Consider the following 23410-nt stretch of genomic DNA (forward strand, 5'->3'; position numbering starts at 1 on the left):
CACCTGGCCCGAAGGGCCGGTGAGCTTTTGCCATGGCGCGGCATCCGTCGTCCGTACTTCAATATTTCCTTTAAACTGCTACTTGTCATAAAGTCCTGCATGGATTTTAACAAAATTTGGTCAGAAACGTCCTTAGGGGAAGGGGATCAGATTTTGCACAAATGGTGACCCTGACCCCCCTGGGGCAGGAGGGGCGGGGCCCAATAGGGGAAATAGAGGTAAATTCTTTAAATCGCTACTAGTCATAGAGTTCTGCATGAAATGTAACCAAATTTGGCCAGAAACATCCTATGGGGAAGGGGAACAGAGTTTGTATACATTTTGGCTCTGACCCCCCGGGGGCAGGAGGGGCGGGGCTCAATAGGGGAAATAGAGGTAAATCCTTTAAATCGCTACTTGTCATAGAGTTCTGAATGGAACGTAACCAAAGAATCTCTTTCACGAACAATGGAAATTTGCCCACGAACCAATTTTATTGAAATCAAATGTTGTATGTAGCAACATAAATGCAAACCCTTGAAATACGTTTAAAAAAATCAAAAGGTCCTAGGGGCCTGTGCTATGGCCAAATTTGTCACTTTAATGTTGCCCAGTAGAGGTGTATGACAGGGTTCCCTTTTTGATCCAAAATGGTATCAAAATTATTTTCTGAAGGGTATAAATAATTACATATTATGTGACAAATAAAATTTTTGCTACACTTTAAAATGAATAGTCGGGCAAAGAAAACCATTCTAAATGCGTTCATTGGCCTTCCAAAAGTTCTCGCATATTAATACGACGGTCAAGTTCTGCTTACGTTTCCCAGTTCTGACCATTGAAATAAAGAAAAGTTGAAAGCATTGAAAGCGAGGCTGCGTGGAAATGTAACCACGGACATAGTCAGCCGGGAGGTACTTTAAATTAATTTCTACTTACGCAGACAGATTTTGACGAGGAAGTTTATTTTTCTATTCCATAAGAAATTATACTGGATACATTCACACCATTTTTACCGACTTTAGTCATCCTTGCCCGACTGTTCACTTTAAAGACAGAAAATATCGAAATTTTGGGTGTTAATTTTGGCCATGTCAATTACTAACAATGGTGATTCACCCACTTCCAGTTTGAGTGCACCAAAAATATTTTCGAAAAAGTTGGTTCATAACCTGAAGTAAATATTGTGAAAATTTAAGAAAAATTGTGGACCGGTAAAATTGTCGTTTAAAGGTTATAATATAGCAAGTTTTATTTTTAGTAACGTTACATAATGCTATGAATATTTTGTATCATTAATCACAAATCTAACGGTGTCTGATTAACATTTATGTTGATTTATGCTAACAAATATAAATCTCATCACTTTTACATATTAGATTGTTTTAGATTTTAAGTTTAATTTGGTCGGGAAACTCATTCATGTATCATTTCAGATTTAGATACATTAATGGCAAATACTTCTTTAATCTTGCAAAATAACTAACTGAATGTAACAGTTTTAATAATGAAAATAGACGTTACCTGTAAGAAGATCATCAAAACATGATTTATCTTTATTGTCAATAATCATATTTGAATTACATGTTAGTATTATTATATAATTAGAAAATTAAACAGCTTAACTAAGTATTAGACACAAAAGAAAGGCTTCGATCACAGTACATGTACATGGTGTATATCCCCGTGGTAAAGAGTGTGTGGCGATGAAACCGTTTTATTCCATACTATATAAACTGACTTTGAGTTTAGAATAATATGAGTTTTATAAGTAATTCTGAAGTAATCCTTATGGACAAAAAACATCTCGAAAAATGTTAATTGGCGGATATGGTATTAATCGTACAGAGATAATGAAGAAACAGTCAACCAGGAAATGAGAGTGTCTGATCAAACTGGAAATCATTTAAATGCCGTGCTTTACATATAGTGTATGTTACGTAGCTTTGTGTCACATATAAATTAATTTATTTGGATCCCCCTGACATGTATAATTCATGTTGTGATAACCAAATTTCTTTTAAAATCAAAATTTATTACATAAAATGATAAACCTGATGTCATTTTGATTGATATTATGATGTATTTACGATACACAAAGCTAATTATGAGAAATAAAACTGTGAACCTCAAAAACTTTTGACAGTTTCATTAACCATTAAAGGTGCTGTTATTTTTTTAACTGAAAAAAACCTTACTTAACCTTTATGGAATTCATGAAAATTCTGAAGAATCACAAAATGTTCTGAACAATCTAAATACTAAACTGCTAAGAAATACTTAATATAGTAAAATTAATACAATTTTGAACGGAAAAAAATCATATATCAATTTGTCGGGTTTTTTATTAAACAAAAACTTGTAATGGTGTGATTTGATGCCATTGCTAACACTTTGAAAGCACTAATATTTTGAGAAATAACAACATTATACATATATGTACTAATACACTGGATGTGTGAAAATTGGTAAAAACTTGATTCTCTTACATAATAATCTACTCCCACCCATTTTTTTTTCTTGATATTGTTATTATTTAAGAATATTTCTGAGAATGCAGTTGCAATCATCATCTAGCTTAAAAAGTGAACGACAATGCCTTAAAAATTTCGAAATACTTTGTTATTGTAATTCAATATTTTGATTATTCTACAATATATAGGTTATAAAATCATATATTACTTTACATTTAATGTAACTAATGAGTATTAAATGAAATTCAGAAATTAGTTTCTTTATTTTCTCAATTTTATGAATGAAAAGGGCCGTGGTGCGACCACGGTGTAATACTGCTAAAAATAGACCTTGCCTCACTAAGACCTTTAAACGACAAATTTACCGGTCCACAATTTTTCTGAAATTTTCACAATATTTACTTCAGGTAATGAGCCAACTTTTTAGAAAATATTTTTGGTGCACTCAAACTGGAAGTGGGTGAATCACCATTGTTAATAATTGACATGGCCGAAAATAACACCCAAAATTTCGATATTTTCTGTCTTTAAAATGTAGCCAAAATTTTATTTGTCACATTTTGCCTACATATTTGTGATCATAATATGTAATTATTTATACTCTTCAGAAAATAATACAGTTTTATGACATAAAACATTATTTTGATACTTTTTTGGATCAAAAATGGAACCCTGTCATACACCTCTACTGGGCAACATTAATTTGGCCACAGCACAGACCCCTGGGACCTTTTGAATTTTTAAACGTATTTCAAGGGTTTGGATTAAAGGTAGGTTTCGCCCAATGAAATATAAAGACTACGAAATTGAAATTTAACCTATTAATTTTCAATGCATACAGCGAACAATATGGGTGGTCAGTTTCCTAGCTTGACCAGGAAAATACTCCTCTAAAAATAGAGCGAAGTCAAGCTTTACATAGAACATAACGTATTGTTTCCAAAACGAGGCCGCAGCAACAAACGGAAGCGTGCAACAAAATGTCAAACAGAAGTGACAGTATTGCCACGGCATGTATAGTTAAAAAACAACAACAACAAATCGAAGTGCGAGGGACTGTTTATACATATCATATAATCTAAAACACTTCATGTTACTTACATATGCTCGCTAACTTTGTACACCAAATATACATGTAGTTAGTCTGCGGCTGTTTGTGCGCTGGCATATGTGTTGAAATTTAACTCGCCACGTGTAATGCCGTTACACGAGTCGCCCCAACAGATCCCGGCAAGTTCCGCTTGAGATGTGGCTTCTGTTTCTTCTATTGCTACATGCCATCTCTGAATTTAATTTTTTATAGATATCATAGGGTGCTACCGAATCCATTATATTTTCCTCCACTTTGTTGCCGATTCAGATATATATTTTTTTCATCTCAAACACTTTCGTTCAGCCATTTTGTTTACTTTTAGTGCGTGACAATGCGCATGCGCCAAACTTTGACAACACAATCCATCGCAGCTTCATTTGCATATTATTTTGTCTGACGGACACCGTAATAAATCAAGGATTTCCTTCAATTTTGTATTCAAGACACATTTGTTCAATCTCAAAAACATAAAGAAATTAAATTGAGATATTTTAATATTTTAATATCTTTTCTTCCGGTTATCGCATTTCACAAAAAAAATTATTTGGTTGGGCTAAACCTACCTTTAATGTTGCTACATGTAACATTTAGTTTTAATAAAATTGGTTCGTGGGCAAATTTCCATTGTTCGTGAAAGAGGTCCTTTGTCCATAAACATCCTTGGGGGAAGGGGAACAGAGTTTGTATAAATTTTGGCTCTGACCCCCGGGGGGCAGGAGGTTCGGGGCCTTATAAGGAAAATAGAGGTAAATCCTTTAAATCACTACTAGTCATAGAGTTCTGAATGAAATGTTACCAAATTTGGCCAGAAACATACTTGAGGTAAGGGGAACAGAGTTTTGTATAAATTTTGGCTTTGAGCCCAGGGGGCAGGAGGGGCGGGGCCCAATAGGGGAAATAGAGGTTAATCCTTTAAATCACTACTAGTCATAGAGTTCTGCATGGAATGTAATCAAATTTGGCCAGAAACATACTTGAGGGAAGGGGAACAGAGTTTGTATAAATTTTGGCTTTGACTTGTCCTTCAGAAAAAGAAACAATTATCCTGTAATCAGAATATTACTTGGTATTACAATAACCAGGTGAGCGATACAGGCCCTCTGGGCCTCTTGTTGTTATCTACCTATATTTCTAGTGTTACTGACGCAAATATGAACATAAATAAGGGGTAAAAGTCTTTTTATAAGTTGACCGACATAGAAACTAATTGATAGATTAAGAGCATTAAGGGCATGAACCAAAAATAAGTGATGTATGTTTAGATATGATTTTCGGATGTTTATTGGTGGTTTTATTACACTAAGGGAATATATCTCCATATGCTATCTTTGGAATATAAAACGGAAATTGGTAAAAAAGGCTGTAATGAACGAAAAAAGTTGCTGACAAGGAAAAATTCGTTTTCCCTATTCTAAGAATCTGTTCAGTATAAGCCATATTTATTAATAATCGTTATCATTTGTTTAAGAGTTTACGATCATACATAAGCGGCAGCAGGTACCCTTCTATCGCCTTACCTGGACGGATAACCTACACTACAAGCATCATTTAATGATAAACATGTATAATATTTATTGAAACATTTTTAAACGGACTTGCAGTGAGATTCCCATCATCATTTTGCTTTTGATTGCTTTTTTCTTAAACGCCGACATTGATGATAATTGGAATTGTAAGTAGACCACAATCTAGATATGGTGGAGTGATTTTGCATATATCTAGTGTAGCAGCCGGTTTCTTCATGTAATAATATTACGTTTAAGATAGTTGCTAGTTTACATGTCCTTGCTTGTAAATGAATTCGAAAGTTAGTGACATGAACTTCACGACATAAAGGGTCCTGCTATATATGCAAAAATGTTGTAACTCACTCACTTAAAAGAACCAATGTACAGAACTTGATGTCTCAATACCTTATACTAAACGGTAGATAAATCAGAAAAGCAGTGTTTGCGCTAGGTATGTTTACCTTCAACAATATGGTATCCCGAGAGGTCCGTAGGCCCTATACGGAAACAGGGGCATATAACAAAAGGGAGCTCTTCTAGTACAGAGGGGCCTGCCCCCGGATTTTTTTTTTTTCTTTTTTTTTTTTTTTTTATTTGGTAATTGAAGGAGGTGACATTTCAGCCATTCTTGAATGTTGAACTGTTATGAATTGGTTACCCTAAAGTTCGAAGAGGCATCTGCATAATCAAATGCTGCATAATCTGGGCAAGTTATGGATAGTTATATTTGTTTGTTTCGCCTTTTACGAACATGCAATAGTATAGGAGCAGGAGGCACAATTCTCACGCCCTACCTGCAGGAACTTGATGGTTATATATGATGCCCATCATTCCAAAAAGTACATTTACGTCTGTAGGCACTAGAAAATACTCATATTTAAGTTCAATGTTCCGTGGCGCACATACCTTTATACTAGAATATTTCTAATTTTGGAAATATCCAAAATTAAAAAAAAAAAAAAATCAAAAAAATCATGAAATTGTGTAAAAGAGCGATTTCCTTATTGTACAAAGTGATTCAATCGATTATAGCCTACACCTGGTGAAAACATGTGGAGACTGTGTAAGCGCGGCCATTGAGACAAGTGATGCTTTCTTACCAAAGCGAAGGTCAAAGTCAAAAATCTTAGTGATATGATAAATGTATGGCTTAGTGGCTCACCTAAATGGATCAAATATAAATAGGGTGTTGATATGGTATATGGTACCATCATTGCATTGTCGTCAAATGTGAGGCCAAAAGTAGTTGTTTCCTGCCTCAATGACAAATAAAATATGGTAGGTACGTAGGCAAATATATTTTGAAAAATAATTAAAAAAAACCCTAAATAATACAAAACAACTTATTATCAAAATCTAATCAATCAGACGTGCATTAAAAAGTCAAATCAAACTGAAAATTAAGTTTTTTTCCGTATTGTCTAGCTGCGATTATTTCCTTTCCCTCTCCTATACATGTATCGTAAGCAGGTTACACAGTTTTGAATTTTCTAACAAGTTCTTCCTTCACCAGGCTTTCCCCACACAGTAATAACAATATATGTCTGCTAAACCCAGGCCCCTTTTGTTGCATGCCAGTTTCACGTTAGAGCCGATCTACATACAACAATCTTGTATAATGGGCTTTCTTATTTCGTTTGACATCAAAATATAAACGATCTTGCTCTAAAAATGCTTATAATCTCCCAGAGAGTGTGGCGTTGGGTGAATATTCCCATCATCGAGATTTTTAACTTAAAAATGGCATTTGTTAGGTGGGACAACATTGTGGTGGCGATTGAATACTAGTACGTCAATGAATGTTAGTTTATCGGGAAGAGAGAGTATAAACTTCATTTCGTTTACAAAATGATCACATTCAATTGACACCACACATTGTATCTGTGTATTAAACGCGCTTTTTCATTTTGCTGATCGATGCAAGCGTGCAGCTGACTCATTTAAAAAAAAAATCTTAACTCACAAAGTGTACATCGGAATTCACATCAAATTTGTACAATCACCACTGGCCCTACAGATAGGTTATTAGACTCTGCTCCTATAGCATGATCGTATAAGACAACTAATTCAAGAATTTTATCGTTTCTCCTCTTATTACATGTGACTGACTTCATTATTCCTAAAGTATCCCTTAGCATTGCCTCACTTTTGGTCTTCTGTTGAGCGCTCGCCCCTGTGTGGTAGGCTCCTGGTTCTGTCTTCTGGCAGAGACACACCATAGTCTATAATGTGGTAGTTTCTACTGCTACTTAGCGCTCAGTAAATAGGGAGTGGGACGACTGGTTAGCCCGTTGCCAGCAAAATGTGACCGAATGGGATGTGTAAATATAATAATCAAATCCCAACCAATAATGTTTGTTTGATGTAATTAACGTCATATTTACAGCCAAGGTCATATTAAGGACGGCCTCTCATGTATGTGGTGTGTAGCGTGTAAAAGTCTGTGGTTTGTGTTTTGGGCACACTGCAGGATATATGTGTCTTCGTGTATAATGGAACTCTTGTCATTTTTATGGTGCCGTATCAATAGCAAATAACATTGTTATTCTTTAGAAAATAACTACCATTTCAATGTCTTGTATATAGTGAAGAGCTTTTTACATCAAATTACAAATTAAAAAAAATCATTGGAATTCTAATCATAGTAACCTTTAAAATACATAATTCTGTGATGTTTATACTTTTACTTATTAATAAAGAAATACGAAATGACAAACCTGATTTGAAGAATAGACAGAGAAAAACGTCATCTTCTCTAAAGGAAACTTGTTCAAGATTTTGAAGTTGATCCTGAATATTTCCCTCCATTATGCAAGGATAGGACCTTCCGTTACATTTCTTGTGTGTATAAATGTTTCCCTTTCCATCTCTCACGTGTTGTAATTCCATATTTGCTTGGTGAAACAAAAGACAAATGGTGCAATGTATTTTCTATCTTTCTGAATGGCGTTGCGACATTAATATTGTTTTAAATGTTCATAAATGGTATACATTTAATTACAATAATTTATTATGAAATTCCCATATTCAATACATATGTATTACACATTCCATTTTAATAATACGGATTAAATGAACCCATAATGCAACATTTGCAACTATTAAAATGTTTTAATGAGGCCTTATATGAGGCAGTCTGTTTACAGGTGATTGATTCTCTCTATAAACTGTAATTGTGTAATACTGTGTCAAAGTCTGGAACTAGGACGCCCATATAACACTACCACATTTCAGAAAAAAAGGACATAAGTTGGCATAAAATGATATTAAATGATCTAGATCCACTATATCTAAAAGCATCAGTACATAATTCATTAGCATACGACGCACGACGACGGACAAAAGGCGATTAGAATAGGTCACCTGAGACGAAAAAGGTCACTTGAGACTTCGTCTCAGGTGGCCTAAAATGAATAGTAATTGATGTGGTCTGACCAAGAACCGTTATATTTAAGTAGACTCCAAGATGTTTTTGTTTTTTTCACATTTGCTACAGTATTATTTTGACCCTGCAGGTAGGGCGTTTGAATTGTACCTGCTGCCCCTATTGCATGATCGTAAAAGGCGACTAAATTTAGGATCTTATCTTTTCTCTTCTTCCTTTTTTTTTTGTTTGTTTGTTTGATTAATTAACGTCCTATTAACAGCTATGGTCATGAAAGGACGGCCTCCCATGTATGCGGTGTGTTGCGTGTATGTTGTGCGAGGTGAGTGTACTGGGAGACTGCGGTATGTTCGTGTTGTGTCTTCTTGTATAGTGGAACTGTTGCCCTTTTTATAGTGCTATATCACTGAAGCATGCCGCCGAAGACACCAAGCAACACACCCCACCCGGTCACATTATACTGACAACGGGCGAACCAGTCGTCCCACTCCCTGTATGCTGAACGCTAAGCAGGAGCAGAAACTACCACTTTTATAGACTTTGGTGTGTCTCGGCCAGGGGACAGAACCCAGAGCCTTCCTCACAGGGGCGAACGCTCAATTCAAGGCCAAAAGTGAGGCGGTGCCAAGGGAGGCATTAGGAAAGATAAAGTCAGTTAGGAAGAATAGAAAAGATAAGATCCTAAATTTAGTCGCCTTTTACGATCATGCAATAGGGGCAGCAGGTACAATTCTAACGCCCTACCTGCAGGGCCAAACTGACTTTATCCTTCCTAATGCCTCCCTTGGCACCACCTCACTTTTGGCCTTGAGTTGAGCGTTCGCCCCTGTGAGGAAGGCTCTAGGTTCTGTCCCCTGGCCGAGACACACCAAAGTCTATAAAAGTGGTAGTTTCTGCTCCTGCTTAGCGCTCAGCATACAGGGAGTGGGACGACTGGTTCGCCCGTTGTCAGTATAATGTGACCGGGTGGGGTGTGTTAATTGGTGTCTTCGGCGGCATCCTTCAGTGATATAGCACTATAAAAAGGGCAAAAGTTCCACTATACAAGAAGACACTACATGAATATACCGCAGTCTCCCAAAACACGCACCTCGCACAACATACACGCAACACACAGCATACATGGGAGGCCGTCCTTACATGACCATAGCTGTTAATAGGACGTTAATTAAACAAAGAAAGAAATGCATGATCGTAAAAGGTGACTAAATTTAGGATCTTATCTTTTCTATTCTTCCTAACTGACTTTATTCTCCTAATGCCTCCCTTGGCACCGCCTCACTTTTGGCCTTGAGTTGAGCGTTCGCCCCTGTGAGGAAGGCTCTGGGTTCTGTCCCCTGGCCGAGACACACCAAAGTCTATAAAAGTGGTAGTTTCTGCTCCTGCTTAGCGCTCAGCGAAAAGGGAGTAGGACGACTGGTTCGCCCGTTGTCAGTATAATGTGACCGGGTGGGGTGTGTTGCTTGGTGTGTTCGTCGGCATGCTCCAGTGATATAGCACTATAAAAATGGCAAAAGTTCCACGATACAAGAAGACACAACATGAATATACCGCAGTCTCCCGAAACACGCACCTCGCACAACATACACGCAACACACCGCATACATGGGAGGCCGTCCTTACATGACCATAGCTGTTAATAGGACGTTAATTAATCAAACAAACAAACAAATAAATGTCAGATTGGGATGGAGAATATCGGCATTATGTTTATTAGAAACAATAGCTGCTTCAGTTTTATAAGGATTAAAAAATATTCCCTATTTATCATCCCAAAGAGATATTCTTAAAAAGATCATTATCTAAAATTTCAGCAGCAGTTACTTGATTATTATTAATGAGAACAAAGAGTGATGTGTCATCTGCAAAAAAATGATATTAGAGTAAATTTCATTTTCTAAATCATTTATATAGATTAAGAATATATATGGCCCTAGTACTGAACCTTGAAGCACACCAGCTGATAAAGTTATCCAAGATGATTCATATCCATCAATTAGTACTCTCTGCTGTCTATCCATTAAATAATTTGTAAGCCAATTGAGAACATTATCTTTTATACCATACTTTTTTTTCAATTTATATACAAGACCATCATGCCAAACCCTATCAAATGCCTTACTAATATCACAGAAAACTAACCTTGCCTTTTTCCCCTTATCAAGTTGCTTAAGTATTGCATCATAAACAGATAAGAGTTGATTTACAGTGGAGTCTTCTGGAAAAAATTTTGACTGATTTTTGAAATTATGTTATTAGACGACAGATAATTAAAGAGATATTTAAAAATTATTTCTCAAACATTTTGCTAAATAATGGTGTAACAGAAATAGGCCTATAATTAGATGGGTTACTTCTTATTGCTTTACCTTCTTGACACTTTCTCGATGGCTTCATCAAATTTATTCCAATAATCAACTAGAGAGTCTGGGGGCTATATAAACACCAAATAAGTACATTTTCATTTTGTAATTTAACTTCTATCTAGACCATCTCCAGACTCTCATGAGTCATTTCAAGATCATTTCTCTGTTTTACAATTATAGGGTTTTTGATATATATCAAAACACCTCCCCCTTGTCTATTCTGTCTGTCCTTTCTAAATAAAACTGGAAAATGCTCAGTCAAAATATCTTCACCATTGATGTCTGGGTTCAAATAGGATTCACTAACGCAAACAATGTCAAATTCGCCATATTCAGCATCAATTAGATCAGTTTTGTTCCTTAATGAACAAGCATTTACCTACAAGCACAACATAACATAATTTGCATAATGTAGTCACGATATGTAAAGTCGAGAAGCGTTCCGAGAGAAAAATGAACATGGCGGTGACGGTTAAAGTAAGTGAGCTACACGATGTTGAAATGGAGTTTCTACAGAGTACGGGTCATGACACCTCCAAAGGAAATTGTGGATGAACACAGTTATGGGTAGTGTTTAGCGCCACAAGCGTAGATTTTGTGATTTTGGCTTGGTTTTTGAGGTACCCATTAGAGCCGAGACGACATTTCGACCGGACAGGGAAATGTCTACCTAGCATATTTTTCGTAAATTTCCCGATTCATCAAGCCATAACTTCGTCAATACTTGGCCAATTTTGTTCATCAAGCACTCAATGGAAAGATAAATTATTTCTCTTTAAGGTAAGTTATCCGTCAATGTTGTATAGAACCCATTTATTAAAATAATCACGGTTTGAAAAAAATAGGTTCGTTTTTCTCGACCGCCGAGTTCATACCCTTGATACCGGGTGGGGTGTGTTGCTTGGTGTCTTCGGCGGCATGCTTCAGTGATATAGCACTATAAAAAAGGCAACAGTTCCACTATACAAGAAGACACAACACGAACATACCGCAGTCTCCCAGTACACTCACCTCGCACAACATACACGCAACACACCACATACATGGGAGGCCGTCCTTACATGACCATAGCTGTTAATAGGACGTTAATAAATCAAACAAACAAAAAAACTATAATATATATACATGTATACTGTTAGTTTAAAAAACGTCGTGCCGGATCCCTGTGTCCCCCGTCAACTTCGTTGGGCGGCGGATAATAAGTACAATTATTACCACATCAAGTGTGCATAGTTAGTGGCTGGTATGTAGTTTAAGGGCACATATATCTGCCAAAAGGTACGTCAGCTCATTCCTCGGACACAACCAACATTTCTCACGACCGGAAGTCCATAGACCATATACAAGTGGTAATTTCTGCTTCTGCCTAGCGCTCAGCATAAAGGGAGTGGGACGTCTGGCTCGCCCGTTGTCACTGTGATGAGACCGGATGTAGTGTGTTCCTGGGTGGCGTGGGCGGCATGCTTCAGTGATATAGCACTATGAAAAGGGCAACAGTTCCACTATGTCAGAAGACACAACATGAACATACCGCAGTCTCCCAAAGCACGCACCTCGCACTCCACACACTGCATACATTGGAGGCCGTCCTTACATGACCCTACTGTTAATAGGACGTTTAAATAATCAAATAAACATACCTACAATACAACCGCTCTATTTGTGTTGGCATTCTCGCGATCGGCAGTTACCGCAAGAGCACCAGGGAGGTGAATGTGTCCCAGGAGGTGGGTGGTATCCTCCACTTCCGGCCCCTTCAATATCCTCCACCAGGTCAAACCATTGAAGGATGTCTCTCAACCACCTGATGTAGCAATGACCGGACATGTTCTTCCTCCATTTCATTTACTCTTCTCTACAGTACTTTAAATATTCAATAGTGAATAATTGGTCCTATCACACTAGCCATCTATTTTTGTCGAAGTATAGTTTCACTGCTTCCTGCACATGGATGTCAAATTGGATTTTTTTTCAAAATCAAACCATGGCAAGTCGTAAATGTTTTTCACATTTGTAATACTTGTGTTAAGACTAAAAGCTGTCTGACTGTACAAATTGGTTGTATTTGATTATGTTTCAATCGTGTTTTCTTTTGACAATTTAATTAATACCTATGAAAAAAATTCTCAACAATATTTAGTTTAGTTTGAAGATTTCTTTCTTTATCTTGTTGAATTAGACCAGAGGGTCTGTATAAACTGATGTTCTCTAGTTGGGGTCTTTTCACATAAAATGGGGACCTTCTGTATAATTTGAACAGTCTTTTAGCAAATAGTGGGTGTCCTTTCAATTTATTAAGCTTAAAAAGAGTATGAGGACAGCGTAAAAATAAACTGCGTATTGTATTATGGTAAATAAATACAAACCGTTAGCAACTGCCTCCATTATTGAAGGGCATTCACCGCAGTGATGTCACAAATACCTCCACCCTTCCTCGGCCTCTGCCTGCAATATGTCCCATAAATTCACCCCTTGCCTCTTGAACTCCACGTCCTCTGCCCCTGCCACCTTAGCCTCTACCTCTAGACCTCCTAGCTGTAGGCCTACTGCGACCTCTCCCTACTATTGGACTTCTACAATCCTGCTCATAGGGTTGATCTGACTTGCCCATGAAGATGCTATTGATGTTGTATCCAATACAATTATGCATACTTCACAACATTTTCATACACCATAGGGACTTGAATTTCAAACCTACGGTAAACATTATAAGACTCTTTCATATGTGGGTATGAAAGATAGGATATTCTTCCCGAGTCCTCAGCTCAGTCCTCACCTAAAGTTCCCCTTCTGAATCAATTAAAACCCCTATAGACCAATTTTTATTGAGATCGGAGACTGAACCCGAAAACAGGAAGTGGGCCAGCGGCCATCTTGGAATACCAAATTCTTTACGAAAATGTTTGCATGTTGTTCGGCTTCAATTAAAACCCCTATAGACCAATTTTCATTGAGATTGGAGACTGAAACCTTAAAACAGGAAGTGTGCCAGCGGCCATCTTGGCATACCAAAATCTTTATGAAAATGTTTGCATGTTGTTCGGCATCAATTAAAACCCCTATAGACCAATTTTCATTGAGATCGGAGACCGAAACCTGAAAACAGGACGTGGGCCAGCTAAAATTAAGAACATTAGTCCTTTTGGGGCCCCACCCCTCAGCCCCTAGGGGTCGGACCAGGCTCATTTATATAAAATATGATTGTCCTTCCCCAATAATGTTTCAAACCAAATATGGATGAAATCCATCTAAGGATGAAGGAGGAGTAGGCTTTTGTATAAATAGTCTTACGCACGACGCACGGCGGACGGCGCACGACGACGGACAAAACATGATGACAATAGGTCATCCTGACCTTCGGTCAGATGACCTAAAAAGGCACAGAAAACGATAGGGACTAGAGGTTAATAAAAAAACAACCTGTAAATGTTTTGAAGCAGATAAGAAATATGACGATACCAATATAAAGAGTGCGAGACAGTGGATCAGCAGAAATATAATAGGTATCAATGAGATCCATATCGCGTATACCGCCCTGGTAAAATTTTGAAAAATGACGGCTATGTATCATATACCTCAAAAGAGGTCCATAATTGATAAAACTTTACGTGACCATGTATTAGCTAATGAGAATGCCGGAAAACCAGAGCATATGAAATACACGGTAATATGATTATGTTTTAAAAAAATGTCTTTAAATAATGTTAATGGTTCAATGCAAATAAAACATTTATTGTACGTATATTAAACGTTGTTTGGCAAAGAGCTCATAATCATCTTCTTTAGTTTTTCTGTGCGGATCTTGGAAGAAGTTGGAGTAAGGAATGGAATCAAAGACTTATTCTCCTAGTTTGTAATAATTACTAGTAATATTAAAGTGAACAGTCGGGCAAGGATGGCTAAAGTCGGTAAAAATGGTGTGAATGTATCCAGTATAATTTCTTATGAAATAGAAAAATAAAATCTCTCGCCAAAATCTGTCTGCGTACGAAGATATTAATTTAAAGTATAGGAATCCTAAAACGTCCTCCCGGCTGACTATGTCCGTGGTTACATTTACACGCAGCCTCACTTTCAATGCTTTCAACTTTCCTTTACTTTAATGGTCAGAACTGGGAAACCAAGCAGAACTTGACCGTCGTATTAATATGTGAGAACTTTTGGAAGGCCAATGAACGCATTTAGACTGGTTTTCATTGCCCGACTATTCACTTTAAGAATGGATACTGAAAACATGTGATATGGTAATTGTTTTAGCTTTACCAAAAAAATCAATAAAACGTGTAAATAATAATATAATTTCCTGTCACAAAAAGGCTCTCACATTTCCCATGTTTTATTTTAGATAAACTTACATCACTCTCTCTACTTTTAGCCAACATGCTTAAGATAATTTCAATTTCCTAGTACATATTGAGACACAACTTGCCTCGAATGACCAATGATGCCTTCGTTGGTTCGTATTGTCAGATATACATGATACAAGTTTATAAAAATGTAACATAAATCAACTGATTTATCAATTAAGCGATACCTAATGGCCACTTTCGTTGTTTAGACATGATATATGACGCGCTATAGCTGACCACTGTTGTGTATTAGCCATTGACGAAAGCGTTGGTCAAGATAAGCCAGTTAGTTTGGACATTTACGATTGCCTTGGGCACCGTTTTGACGCAAGGTGCATAAATCGTATATAAACGCGTGTGTTGATTAGTCATTTATGTGAAAAAGTGCAACGGAATAAAATCACGTGCCCGCGTGTCTCTAACGTCTATACTAAGAACAAAATGACCAGTGAAATAAATAAGACACGTTTACAATTGTACGTGTATTTAGGCCTCCCGATCTACGTAGTCAACAGGGAAATTAAACGGACCACACATCTGAACGACACTTGCATGCTTACAACGACGGCAGTTTCGATGATATACTGGCATGGTTTGATCATTGGGATTTATGCGTTGAGTATATTTGAAATTTAAAGCAACAAAACTATAACAGTGCAAACTTCTAATTCATTTAACGTATCGTGTCATTAATTCGATATGACACGTGGAGTGATTTGTATTATACTAGTATTGGTCCTTTTCGACCGTACCAATGGAAGAGGTAAGTGCCGTATTTATTATTATATTATAGATATAACTGTACCACTGTCAGATCTACAATTTCTTATTCTATAAAAGCCATATTTAAATAATATTGATGATCTCTGTAGGATCACAATCTAATTGGTTGTTGTCCAATATTAAAGATGCTCCACCGCTGACAAATGGTATTTTTTTCTCTATCAAAAACATAAGCAGCCGATTTACTAATTTTCTATAGTTACAAGAAATTCTTACCTTACACCATTACCACCATTGAAAAGATAGAGCTTCTAATTTTATTTCAAGATAGAAATATAAAAAAATAATTACTTGCATCCCGAAAAAATTCCGTGGCACTATGTCCTATATGGAATGAAGTATAGATTGCGCTTGAACCAAAAGCAAAATAAATTATTTCATATTATTTTTTGTGTTAATAAAGATTGAATCTTTGTTTGGACGATTTCATGGGGTGATGAATTGAGTTGCTCTTGAAACAAATTCAATATGAACTGCTTCGACCAAATTAAGATTCAATCCTTATTTTTCAATTCAATCGTATTAGTCTATAGATTGTTTTCAATTGCGAGTTTCTGGGCTTGTGCAAGTCTATGTATACTACGAGAGTCGTAAGAAAATTGTGCGTCATTAGAATACAGCTAATTATGAATAAATATGGAAAATATTACAATTTGTCATACATTTAATGAGAAACAAGTTTATTATCAATGCAATCCAGATGAAACATAAAATATTTCCAATAGATTTAGAAGTGAGTGCAAAAATGGTCCACCGAAGATGCGGAAGAATAATTTCTAGACTCGTGATACGGTTGTTTCCCGCTTCGATTCAAAATGGAGTCACTGTAACGTAATGGCAACGGAAAGGTTCTAGTGGTTTATGTAGACTTTAGCCTTGATACAGTTAAAGATGCTCCACCGCTGACAAATGGTATTTTTTAACTATCAAAAACAGGAGCAGACGATTTAGTATTTTTCTTCGGTTACAAAAGTTACTTACTTTACACCATTACCACCATTGAAAAGTTTAAGCTTCTAATTTTACTTCAAGTTAAAAATATGAAAAATGATTAATTGCATCCCGAAAAAATTCCGTGGCACTATATCCTATATTGAATGAAGTAATGATTGCGTATGCACCAAAGGCGAAATAAATTACTGTATGTCATTTTTTGTGTTAATTAGGCATATATATACACGATTAAACACCAATTATTGTTCAAATGATGAGTATCATTTATGCTCTGTCGGCGGTGCAGCATCTTTAAACAACGTATTAAAGGTAAATCAACACTCATTGACTTTTATATAGTATTGCTTATCGCCGTTTAGGCTTCCATCATTTGTTTGTAACTGAGACGTTCTAACGTAGTTTCGACACACGTCACACAGGGACATGGCAACTTTTACTTTTCTTCGGAAGGCAATGTTGCTGACTCGAACGATACACAAAAGACAGTAAACGAAAGTTCATAAAATACTTTTAAAAATGTAGAAATCTGTCTGTAATATTTGCACTTAAAAATCCCGCTTTTTAGATATATGCCTAGGCCTAGTAGGAAGCTACATGTAGGCCTATGCCTTCTTAGGCAAACGTAGGTCTAGACAAAATATTTTCTTGCGCGAAAACCGATGTTAAGATACCCAAGTTCATACCAAAGTTCATGAGCAAATGAAACCGGATTTTTTTAGTAGTTTCATTGAGTCCAACCTAAGTGAAAATTGAAAGATTTAGACATATATACACACGATTGAACTCAAATTATTGTTAAACTGATGAACATCGTTTATGCTCTGTCGGCGGTGGAGCATCTTTAATATAATATAATGCGAGTGTTTCATTAAGAGCTAAATGACAATATTATTAATTTCTCTAATAATAATTCATTTAAAAAATAACTCGATTATTCCAAACAAGTGTCAATTGAAACAATTAAAAATTAATTAAAATGTCAAGATAAAGAGAAGCACGAGGAATTGTTGTGCTTATCATCTGTTTTGTTTTGATTAGAATTACACAAAATGTGTTCTTACTTCGAAATAATAAAAAAGAGAAAACATTTGTCATCTAAATTTTTAGGTTTCTGCAAGCAAGTCTTCTTGAATGTGGTCATATTTTGTTCATATCATTGTTTTAATTTCAGCAATAAGTTCCAAAGACCGCTGTAATGCAAAAGGTGACGTCATTTTCATAATTCCGAGAGCTGCTAACAATGGTACAGCCGCTGATTTCGAGGAGTACTCTCCCCTTGAAGAGTTTGTCATTAAAACCATGAACTATTTAGATATCCGAGAGTCTGCATACAATGTCGGCCTTCTCATGTATGGCAGAATGAACGTTGTAATGTCACATCTTCGACCATTCCGGAACAGGAAATTGTTAAACACGGCAGTTTCACTCATGTCAAATACTGAACGATTCAAAAAGGAGCTGACAGGTGATGCAAACGTTACAAATGCTCTTAATACAATGACAGAGATGTTTACGCAGAAACTTCAGCGGCCAAACTTTGACCCGAGGTACACCGTCAAAAAGACTGGTGTCTTGATATTAAGAAACCATTCTTTAATCAATGACACCAAAGTTGTAAACATGGCAGCGGAAATGAAACGGAAGGGAATAACACTGTATGTTGTTATGGAAGGAACATCCGGGACAGAATTCGCTTTAACAGTTTCCAGAGACATATGCAAGATTTATTACGTGGACAACCTTGGCGCAGACCTCGACCGCGTAATACCTTTTTTGGGCAACGGTATCTGCGGAGGTAATATTTACTGACAAAACTATGTTGGTTTGAAATTTATGTACGTTTTATGAACAGCCAGTGTCCTTTAAGGGCGCTCCGTCCTGTTTGAAATGTGTTATTATGTAAATAATGTGCAGTCAATGTGATATTACGATACGCAAACACAGATATGCGTGGTGTATACGTATTTTCATTTGTAGTTTGTTATTTTGTATATTCATTAAGAAAGCAACTACAGTTACTCTGTAAGGTTTAGTATTCCGATAAACCTATTTGTTTAATTCACACCAACTGATCTTATTTAAAACATTATTTTACTTGAATTTATTAATATTTTTTACAAAATAGCATATTGATTTAATAACATAATTACGTTGTAATGCACATCGTGTCTGCTGAAACCGTAGATTTCACTTAACCTTTAGATAGTTTTGTTTTGATTTTAACCATTCTTAAATTTGTTGTTAATTTTGGTTTTCCAGTCACTGGTAACGACATGTTAAATGGAACTGTACCAGACAAAACGGGTAAATGTAACAAAGGTAGGTACTGAGATAGCAACCACACACGTAACAAATCATTATAGTTGGATGGACTTTTATACGTTTTCTGATTGTGATATTTTCCGATGGGGATTGGGTTATTGTACATTTTTGGTAGCATTTATATAATTAGATAGGTCAATGTGTGGATGAACCTATCCACGTCTATACAACATACCGTACATATTTTTCAGATGGAAATGATTGAAAATAAATCCATTCACAAGTTCATCATTATTATTGAACCTAATAAGGTTTATATAATTTGCAAATTTAAATTATGTCCCCTAGTATAGCGAAATAAGATATGTGATCAACCATTGATGATGTTCAATGAGTGGGTGGGTCCTACAGTCAATTGAAAGTAATACATTATAGTGATTCCAATATGTGTATTAAAACGACAAGTGCGAGTTGTCTCCCTTTGGAGGTTATAAATGTAACGAATTCATTTCATGATTGTTTTTATATTCTAGCGATCTATTACAAGCCGCCGACACCACACCAGAACATTACTTGTGACGAAATATACATCAACGAACTGAAAGCAGACGATGACAACTGCGCCTATTTCTATCGCTGCAACGGAGTGGTTCCAGAAAGGATGCGTTGCTATGCTGGTGACGTATTTGACGGATCAACACAAACATGTAACCATAGAAACTCAGTCACGTGTTATTCCCAGCTGATCTGTCCCCAGCCCACAGGTCTTTTCCCCTACCCAGGGGAGTGTCGCCGGTTTCTGAACTGTTATGAGGGCATGCCCTATGTACAGCGCTGTCCCTTCGGACTAATTTTTGATCAGGACAAGAAACGATGTTTGCATCCAAGTGAAACAAAATGTCAATATTAGGTTTTTTGAAATTCAATAATAAATAATGTCTTCATTTTCATAACTATTAAATTAATTATAGCTATACATTGATAATGCAGGAAAAATGCAATCTACTTACTGTTTGTTACCCTTTAACAAACATGGAATAATGGTTCCCTGCGGTTTAAAGAATACGATAAAACGTTGAAATGAATAAGAATTTGCATGTACGATGAATATACATCTACTGAACCAACCTATATTTTTAGTTTTGTTTTCGTCTTTTTAGCATCTCAGCGGACTAGGTGATTATCTGATCAACAATCTGATTAAAATACAGATCATTATTATCACTACGTTTGTTGTTTTAAGCATCCGTATTTTTAATTAGATTGGCTATTACAAACGCATGGTTGTTATAGGCGACTAAATATGCATATTGTAGCAGAACGTTTCCTTCTTTTCAATCTGATTAAAATACAGATCCTTATTATCACTGCGTTGAATAAGAGGATATGAAAACATTCCATTAGGGTTCATGTCCAAGTAACCTTTGGAAATGGTCAATCAAATGGCTGCTGCCAGAATCTTTAAAGATGCTCCACCGCCAACAGAGCATAAATGATATTCTTCATTTGAACAATAATTGGTGTTTAATCGTGTATATGTATGACTAATTAACACAAAAAATAATAATAAATAATTTGTTTCGCATTTGGTGCATGCGCAATCAGTAGTTCATTCCATATAGGATATAGTGACACGGATTTTTTTCGGGATGCAATTAATTATTTTTCATATTTTTAACTTGAAGTAAAATTACAAGCTCAAACTTTTCAATGGTGGTAATGGTGTAAAGTAAGTAACTTTTGTAGCTGAAGAAAAATACTAAATCGTCTGCTCCTGTTTTTGATAGTGAAAAAATACCATTTGTCAGCGGTGGAGCATCTTTAAGGTGACGAAATTATTTGGGAAAAAACCCCAGTAAGAATTATTTTCATGTACAAGGTCATCTCGTCAAAACGGCACAACAACTAATTGTATATGTATACTGGGACGAAATGGAGTTTTCAATTGATAGGTAGCAATGTTTAGAAAAATCATTTGGTCTGAAGTACACGTGGTACAAAGGTCATCCGAACATGACCCCATATGGGATGTTGTCAGGTCCTCTATTGAACGGAGTGGTTACAAGGATCTGTACATTGTATTTCAATCAAATTGCCTTCTCTTATCTTTATCACCATTGTGAGTGTATATGAGTGCAGCCCACGGCCCGGGGGGCACACATTGCTTTCAGGTGTTTTGTATTGTATGACGGACGGAATATTACTGACAGATTATGGTTGTCAGAGCTACGATTAGCATCCATTCACTGTAGCTTTACAAACATTCATCAGTAAATTTGATACAATAAGTTATGTGTCATGTAAAGCAAATTAAATTCCACATAATCAATAATGTATAGCACTGATGAATAATTTATGAACCAATCGTCACATCTAAAATATGTCTGTACGCATATTTCACTATAAACTTAAACCTTCGAAAAAACTTTCTTTTTTTCTTGACGCGTCTTGCTGGAAAGATGTGCGTTCCAAATATAGAACGTTCACTATATACAGAAAAAAAGTTAAAAACCGAAAAATATTTACAACTATAAATTACTGGGAAGTTTAAACCAGTATGCAGTGCTTCCGGACATTGGCAGTGGACATACAAAAAACTTAAAATCCTACCGACAATATATATGACCATGAAATTTTTTTTTTTACGTGAAAATAGTGTAGGCGCTCAAAGGAGACCTGATGTTTGGGACAAGGGCGTATCTCGTTTGCACACTTTTGATTTTGATTTACCAGATATATACTCCGGCAAAATTGTAACCAGAGTAATCTTAATAGTTAAGATTGTTTACCAAATGGTAAGCCATTACTACATGTATTTCCTTGTACTGATATAATAGATCCCGTATTAAAATAGTATTATGCTCTTTTATTACATTACAATAAATGACGGATTTGACTTTTGATTTTTTTGTATTTCAGACCGACTTTATTACAATAGTTTTATCTAAGAAAAATTAAGCAATGAAGTTTCCTTCAGATAAGCGCTCAAGCAATGAGAGTAATTAACTTTGAACGATAAATTTGTAGAAACGTCAATTATTTTCGTGTATGTAGTTAATTCGCCCATAGAACCCAATAAAGCTATATGCATATGTAAACTGTGACGAAAAGTCCGTTTTATATATCCAGTTAGATGGTGAAAATGCATGACATTAAGTACATAGTATAAAAGTCACTAGAACTTTATCCCTACTGGGATGTTATCAGATCCTCTATGAAACAAAATGAGAATACAGAGTCTTCTAACCACTCCGTTCAATAGCAGATCTGACAACATCCCATAAGGAGTCATGTTCGGATGACCTTTTGTACTACGTGTATTCGGACCAAATTATTTTTCTACACATTTCTACACCTATTGAAAACGACATTTCGTCCCAGTAGACATATAAATCTTAGCTTTTTTGTGCTATATGGACGAGATGACGTCGTAAACGAAAATAATTCTGACATTTTTTTTCAAACAATTTCGTCCGCTTTAAGTCACATGACCATTTCAAAAGGTCTCCTAGACATGACCCCTAATGGGATGTTGTCAGATCCTCTTATCCTAAGCAGTGATAAGGATTTGTATTTTAATCAAATTGACGGATTGGCATTTAAATTGATTTCAACTATAAATAATGATTATATAGGGGCGTTTGCCAAGGTGCAGGCAACACCCCTTTTTGATTGAGTTTAAAGATTTGGGGACCAACGTTTCGTTATGTAAATTCTTATATCAACGAAATAAGGAGCTACTTTACACTGTTATCATCCTTTAATTACTTCGGAATAAAAAGTATTTAAAATAATTGATTGCGTCATGAAAATAATTTATAGCAATTAGCCCTACATCAAATGATGTACGATATGTTATAGTCATCAAAAACAAAACAAATCATTTCATATATATATAATTTTTTTGTGTTGATTAGACAAACAGGGTCGGCGGTTTATACACAATTATTTGTCAATTATTGCCATGATAATAAATATCGTTCATGCCTCTAGAATAGAAGTTTTAATGCTTAAAGCTTACATGTATTGACACTGGTCTATATACAGTGTCTGAATGGAAAAATTTGTAGTAAAATTAATCTTAGACTTAGGGACGTAGATAGTCTTCTGATTTGTGAGCATGAATATTTCACAAACTGCAATTATAAATAGAAAATCGGCATTCATTCAAACTATATATAGGCATACATTTGTATGTATATGTTTGAGTAATTACGTATGCATGCTTTTTTGCAATGTCATAATAGATGCATATAA

General features: G+C 35.9%; 1 protein-coding gene across 1 annotated transcript; it reads left to right on the forward strand.

The window, feature by feature from the left end:
• Positions 1-15607: 15607 nt before the first annotated feature.
• LOC138331606 (uncharacterized) lies at positions 15608-21245 on the forward strand. Its single transcript, XM_069279318.1, has 4 exons — positions 15608-15917; positions 18063-18686; positions 19151-19210; positions 19687-21245. The coding sequence occupies exons 1-4, from the start codon at positions 15854-15856 to the stop codon at positions 20061-20063; spliced, it is 1125 nt and encodes a 374-aa protein (XP_069135419.1). The 5' UTR covers positions 15608-15853; the 3' UTR covers positions 20064-21245.
• The last annotated feature ends 2165 nt before the right edge of the window (positions 21246-23410 follow it).

This window comes from Argopecten irradians, chromosome 9 (assembly GCF_041381155.1).
Source record: "Argopecten irradians isolate NY chromosome 9, Ai_NY, whole genome shotgun sequence".
NCBI classification, from domain to species: Eukaryota; Metazoa; Mollusca; class Bivalvia; order Pectinida; family Pectinidae; genus Argopecten; species Argopecten irradians.